This window comes from Macaca fascicularis, chromosome 14, assembly GCF_037993035.2.
Source record: "Macaca fascicularis isolate 582-1 chromosome 14, T2T-MFA8v1.1".
Classification (NCBI taxonomy): Eukaryota; Metazoa; Chordata; class Mammalia; order Primates; family Cercopithecidae; genus Macaca; species Macaca fascicularis.
Window position 1 is genome coordinate 4,193,028 of NC_088388.1, and position 7,097 is coordinate 4,200,124.

At 49.1% G+C, this 7,097-nt stretch overlaps 1 protein-coding gene across 15 annotated transcripts in view; it reads left to right on the forward strand.

Annotated features, from left to right (window-relative positions):
* SHANK2 (SH3 and multiple ankyrin repeat domains 2) overlaps positions 1 to 6,749 on the forward strand; it is a 666,634-nt gene extending 659,885 nt beyond the window's left edge. For all 15 annotated transcript variants that reach the window (XM_065527817.2, XM_074012927.1, XM_074012925.1 and 12 more), the window contains one exon: positions 2,735 to 6,749. In XM_065527817.2, coding sequence (XP_065383889.1) covers positions 2,735 to 3,305 — 571 coding nt within the window. In that variant the 3' untranslated portion in view covers positions 3,306 to 6,749. The remainder of the gene's footprint in view (positions 1 to 2,734) is intronic.
* The last annotated feature ends 348 nt before the right edge of the window (positions 6,750 to 7,097 follow it).

Consider the following 7,097-nt stretch of genomic DNA (forward strand, 5'->3'; position numbering starts at 1 on the left):
GATTTGATTTCAGGTTTTCTGTTTGTTTGTTTTTTGTTTTTATGAGAAGTCGTCTCGCTCAGTTGCCCAGGCTGGAGTGCAGTGGCATGATCTCCACTCACTGCAACCTCCACCTCCTGGGTTCAAGCAATTCTCCTGCCTCAGCCTCCCAGTAGCTGGGATTACAGGTGCCCGCCACCACACCCAGCTAATTTTTTTTTTTTTTTAATTTTTAGTAGAGACAGGGTTTCACCCTATTGGCCAGGCTGGTCTCAAACCTCTGACCTCCAATGATTCACCCACCTCGGCCTCCCAAAGTGCTGGGATTTGCCTGGCCTCCGATTTCTTGATTGTGAGTAACTGGGCCCAGAAACAGTGGAAGAATCCTCAGAGTCTCACCTGCCTTATGCCTGTTGGTGTGACCAGTACAACCAATGACCAGCAAGCGCCCATTGAGGGTGGGGGCAGGCTCTAGATGGGGGTGCCTGGTTTGTAACATCTCCCACTCAGGGGCACCCAGACCTCCGGAAAATAGCACGTGAACACCCTGTGGGTGGATGGGGTCTCTGGCCCAGCAGTGCCCCCACCAGCCCCTGCAAACACTTCTCATAGCAGGATGGAAGCCTCAGTCCACAGCACAGGCCCCTTTCAGATTTGCTCCTCCTTTCTCACTATGAACTACTCCACACTTTAAGCAACAGTGACTAACATCAAGCAGGGAAGTGTCCCACAGCTTAGGGGCACCTAGGTAACTGATGGGTGGTTTCACCCAAATACACATCCACGGTGAAGAAAGAGAAAAGAAAAACCGGAGAGACAACTGGACCAGCGGCGGGGCCCATCTCTAGCTCACTCCCTTTGCTTTTAGCTCCTGGAGGGTTCTGAGCCATTAGCTTTGTGCATACCCTGGAATGAAAACCAAGGCCTAACCAAATGGCCTCTAAGGTTCAGTGTCTCAGTGTCCAGGGAGTTTGTTAATTGCAGACACCTGGTCCCCATGCACAGCACTCCTGCTTCCATAGGTTTGAGACAAGCTCAGGAGTCCTCACTGCCTACCAGTGTCCCAGGTGGTTTCTATGAAGGGTTGTGGGCTCCTCTTTCCGAAGTGCTGCTCTAACTGGTCAGCCATTGAGCTCCAAAGACAGCCCCAATGCAAGTCGATGAACCAGCCCCCAGCAGATGGGCAGGGGCTTCAGTCTTGCCCTCCAGGGAGTCTCCCCACACAGCAGCATCTCTACTGTTCGCAGCTCTCCCCCTCTTGCCCATGACCCTTTCACTGAGACACTGCAGCCCACCACCATTCACGGTCATGATGTCACACCAGTGCACTCCTCATGCTCTCCACAGCCCCTCCACCCGGGGTAACCTGCCACGTAGGAGGGAGAGGAGCCCACTTCATGCGGGAAGATGTGGAGACGGGAGAAAAGTGCACCCAAGCTGGCATTTGGCAGAGCCAGGGCTCCAGCAGACATCTCTCAAGTCCAGGTCTTGAAGAGAGAGCTGTGGTAGGATGGATCTTTCCAGAAGTAGTGGGTGGGCTGTTCATATCCAAGTGAATGGGCCCAAAAGGCAAGAGACCCACACCTCTCTTCCCCCTCCCCAGTGGCTGTGGCCTTCCTAGGGGCAATAGGATGAATGGGCTTTCAGTGTGGGGACAGCAAAACACGCACCAGGGCCCAGAGTGGCAGTTGTTCTCTTGGTGTGGAGAGTGCCTGCCATGGGCCTTGTCCAAAGCCCGTGAGGAAGTGATTTGTGAAAGGCCACCTCCAGGTGGGTAAGTGTGAGGACTCAGACTTCTCTGGCCCTGAGATGGGACCTCCTGCCTGTAGGAGCCATCTGGCCACCTCCCTGGGGCCAGTAAAGATTGGAGCTGGAAGGTTCGTCCTGACTTGAGCTCTGAGGGCTTTGCCTGCCTAGCCAGAGTGGCAAGGCACAGGGGACCCTCGGGGACGCCCATGGCCACCCTGGGGAACACAGGGCTCCTCGCGCGTTCTGCTTTTCAGTAAGGCCCGTGTGTCCTACCAGTGAGCTAAAGAGGTTAAAAATAACACAGTGCACCCCAGCTCCTTCTGCAACAAAACTGTCCACTGGGTGGGTGCTGGACAGCGTTGCCTCAGGAAGGTGAGCACAGCCCACGCTGGCCACACAAGCCACGCCCTGCTGTCTGTGTTTCTGGGTGATCTCAAACCCTGAGTGCCCTACATGGCTACAGGGGTTCCAGTCACTGAAAAGGGCCGCCTGGAAATGATCCTGCCCTGCTCTTGTCCATTTACCCAAAAAGCCAAAGGCTGCCAGGCGGCTCAGAGGGGCCTCTCCTTCAGGTGTGCGCCCTCCCACCTGCTGAAGCTGAGGCGCTGGAGATGTTACCCGGCACGTTCTGTCCAGGGGACAGGATCCCACATGTCCCTGTCTCCATACCCTCTTCAAGGGACCCCTTCCAAGTGCCTCAGTGGCCACCCTCCTGAGGGCCCCCCTGGCCCTGCCCCCCAGCACAGGCAGGTCCCCCAGCTCCTCTGTCCCAGTTCAGGTGAGTGGGCTGACGTGGTGTGCTCTGGTGTCTCCACCTCTGCTCTGGCTCCTTTCTCCCCCTCCCCCACCCTGGCATGGCAAATCATTTGTTCACTGCCAGTGCATCTGCCACTAGACACTCTGGCATGGTTTGGGCATCTCCTTCGCCTTCTTTGGTGATCTGCACCCAGCTGCCCTGACTCGGTGACCTGCCTTGTGACGGTCTTCTCTGTTGTTGCTGTTTCAGAAGCCCGGAGATCATGAGCACCATCTCAGGTACACGGAGCACGACGGTCACCTTCACTGTTCGCCCCGGCACCTCCCAACCCATCACCCTGCAGAGCCGGCCCCCCGACTACGAAAGCAGGACCTCAGGAACAAGACGTGCCCCAAGCCCTGTGGTCTCGCCAACAGAGATGAACAAAGAGACCCTGCCCACCCCCCTGTCTGCTGCCGCCGCCTCTCCTTCTCCCACTCTCTCAGATGTCTTTAGCCTTCCAAGCCAGCCCCCTTCCGGGGATCTATTTGGCTTGAACCCAGCGGGACGCAGTAGGTCGCCATCCCCCTCGATACTGCAACAGCCAATCTCAAATAAGCCTTTTACAACTAAACCTGTCCACCTGTGGACTAAACCAGATGTGGCCGATTGGCTGGAAAGTCTAAACTTGGGTGAACATAAAGAGGCCTTCATGGACAATGAGATCGACGGCAGTCACTTACCAAACCTGCAGAAGGAGGACCTCATCGATCTTGGGGTGACTCGAGTTGGGCACAGAATGAACATAGAAAGGGCTTTGAAACAGCTGCTGGACAGATAAGGACGGCTGCTCTCCACCTCGCAGACTGCTCTTGTTATAAGTAGAGATGGGCTCGTGCTGAAACATCTGAATGCCAAGCGAAGTCTGTGAACATCAACCCCACTCCATGGGTTTGTCTCCTGGTACCCAAAGAAATACTGAGTTGTGTCCACAACATGGCTGGGTCTTCAGACCCCTGGCTCACCATGTGGGTGTCTTGGGCAGTTTCTATCAAACATGGGACAAGGGGAGAGAGTTTTTCTAACATGGAAAGAGATTCCCAGCCTGCCGCCCAGCATGCAGGTGGCCTCGCTTTGCTGGGTCCGAGAGGCTCCCCGTTGATTTTGCACGGGATCCTAGCTCTTGTAGGCAGACACCAGTGCACTCTAGATACCTCCTGAGACCTCCGTCCTCTGCTTTCCGGGCAGCTCTCACCACCCCAGGCCCCGGCACAAGGCCTTTCCTCAGTCCTGTGGCCTCCTGGAGGACACCTGATGCTCACCTGCCCCTCTTTCTCCTGCACTTGGCTTGCAGTGAGATGCTCCCAGATGCATTTGTCCAGTGCCCTGTCATGGGCCTGAAAGGCAGAGAAACTTTTTCCTACACAGATTATTTTCCCCATCTCCTCCTGTGGTTTGCATCCATGGCTCCTTGGCCATGAGGTTCCTGGCAGTGCTGGGAGTTTGGATGGGATCGTGCCCAGCTTTGCTTAGCTTTCTTTCTTTATTTCTGCAAATCTGTTAGCATAATTCCAAGGTGGCCAAGCAGAAGTCACATGGAGTTAGTCAAAGCACAAAGTCACGATTCCACAATGGAGGGGAGACCTGGCCAAGGGAGCCAGCCAGCATGCTGCGGCCCAAGCTCCAGGTCTCCAGGACAAGAGCAATTGTCTGCCAGGAGCACCCATCCAGGATGGAGAATCAGGGCTTCTCTGCCTCTCAGAATTCTTTTTAATTGAAGATGTCTTGAGCTCTGCAAAGATCAGAGCAGGTGAGCATCCACTTTGACATGAAGGACAAGACGCATGGCTCACGGCGGGCACATGCAGCTGCCAGTGAGACAGCGTCTCCTCTGGGAGCTGGGCGGGCACAGCATTCTCAGTTCTGTGCCCAGCCAAGGGTGAGCATCTCTGCTGAGACAGTCCTTTTGCTCTCGGAGGCCAGGGAAGATGGTACTTAGAGGCTTTTCCCCTATCGCTCTGGGTGTCTAGGAATCCCACCAGCTTGTCTTAACAGTACAATAGCTTCTTTGAGGACCCAGTGGGTATGGCATATAGACAGAACCCAGGGTTGAGAACAGAAGGTGGGCGGCAGGATCAGAGCAAAAGCAGAGGCGTTAAGGAGAGGAAAGCAGGGAGGTCTCCTGGGCTGCCAGGTCAGCCTCTCTGGCAAGGCTTTCTTGAGCCCTGCCCCTTTCTTTCCCCGAAGTCCCTCCACCCCATAACAATACCTCGAATTTCCAAAAGAGGTCACCAGATGCACATGGGCCACAAAACACACAGTCAGGCTTCCAGCACATTCTCCCCCATTTGGAGGATACTCGAATGTCAGGTTTTTGGTTTTATTATGATTTCAGAACTAGCTCAGCCCATCTCTAATTATAAAACATGTTTTTTTTTTTTTTTTTTCCTTTTTTTCTTGATTAGGTCTGGAACAGCTCTAGAATGAACACATAAAATTTAGCAATTTAAAATCTCTTTCTTTACTGCAAGTTTAAATAGTTGTACAGATAGTTTATAAGCACAATATTTTAAGAAAAAAAAGTGGCTGGTCTACTAGGCAGCCTTTGTGCCACTTCAGTGCTAGAAAGTTAAAGAAAAAAAAAAACTTTTGTGATTTAATAATACTATTTCTGTGGAATAATTATAAAAGTATGACCTTTTTAAATCAACCTTATTTGGATGCATCTGAACCAGCAGAGCTGTGTTATATTTTCTATCTTTGCTAGAACTTCGTCATTGAAGGACAATTTCTTCAAAGTGGTTACAATTCATAATGCAGCAGTTTCTCCAAAAACAAAAACAAAACACACACCACACACACGCGCTTTTCCAGCCACACACCCGATTTGGAAACCAAGTTTTTGGACCTTCTGTTCCAAAACCTTTTGCAGGTCAATCTTTGTATTTGAAATGATTCAAACCAACTTGAAATCAATTGAATATTAAGGCGCTTTACTTCCATGTGCTTTCAGTTTTTCCATGGTGAGATGAATAAGTATTACTCTAGAGAAATTTCAAGACAGGATACTATAGATGGCCTGCTGAGGCCGCCCCATATTTTAGAAAATGTAAAAATGGTGGTTTGGCCATTAATTTGTCTTCCATTTGATGATACTGCAAAATTCCGTGAGTCCATCCCTTTGGCATGGCGCTTTCCCTGGGCCTACAGTTGGTATTACCTCTGTGCTCAGTACCAGGCAAAACACTAGCTCAAAGGAGAGTAAAGGAAACTGCTGGCAGACGATAACCAGTCGCAACTCAGTGACTTCGGTTTGCTGAACTTTGGCAGCCAGTTGGTGAGGGCCAGATGTTATTCCCTTTCTTAAAGAGACTCCAAGCCACATGCCACTAACCACAAGCAAGCTGGCTGCAAGACTAAAGAGCTGATAACATAGCTTATTTTTACACTGTCTTATTATAGAGAAGTAATAGACCTATCAGAACCTGCACTGACCAACAAATAAACACATGTTGCCAAGATGAATCGGTCTCTATCTCTATTTGCTTATTTTGGTACTGAAAGCAATAGTTCCTCATTCAAATCACCACCCACTGTTCTCCCCCTTTGGGACATGTTAGGACCAGGCCCTATTCCATGCCCCTCTTTAATGGTGGAACAAATGTTAAACTGCTCATCTAAAGATCATGTTGATATTATTCCAGGTTTTAAGATCAACTTTTGTTACATACTGTAATTTAAATAAACTGCATTTACATGCTTAGTTTCTGTAATATTGTGTATACAAAACCCAAATCTCTCAAAATGTAAATTATGTATACCTGCCAAGATACCTTTTCCAGGGTGTCTGTGCACATTTTAAGTTAATTCACATAATATAAAAATTACTCAATGTGACTGTTGATTTGCTGAACTTTACATATCACAAAGTGAATTATTTGTGATACTTTAGTTAATAAAATGGTAAATTTTTTTCTCAGTTATTGAACAAGCAAGCATTATCCAGTTGATCTGGCAATGACTTTTTGTGTGTGGGCCACAATATTGATTTTCCCATTAACAATTTTTTTTTGTTTTTTAAATACTAATACGTTTCACACTATAGTTTGTGTAACAACACGTGTTCGCATTATCTATGTTGCTGTTACTTTTGTGCTTTTATTCTTTTTAGACTTTATAAAAAAAAAAAAAAAAAGCTCCTGTAATTTGCACTTTCTCCCAATCCTTAAATCTCTTGTATGGCAACCAAAATTACTGTAAAAAAATAAATATACTATTGCACTAAGGTTGTGGTTCTGATTGCAAACAGTGAACACTGTCTGAATTAAACAAAAAGCTGCCCGACTTGCAATCTAATGTAGGTTATCTCAAGCATTGTGGCCAGCTCTGCCTCTCTAAAACTGACCAGAAAAATCTCTCTCATCGAGCAAATAGGCTCCTGTCACTGAGCTAATTTGCCTTGGTTCCATTTCCTTAAATTATTCTCAATTTATCAATGGATACATGTATGTTATTTCAGAATTATGCAAAACGTCAAAATCTGCTTCTGTGACCGCCGCTATAGGCATGGAGCTGAGGCTCGGCTTTTCCTTTTGTTCTGGGTGGAAGCAGTGGTGCCGTGGAGGGCCAGCCA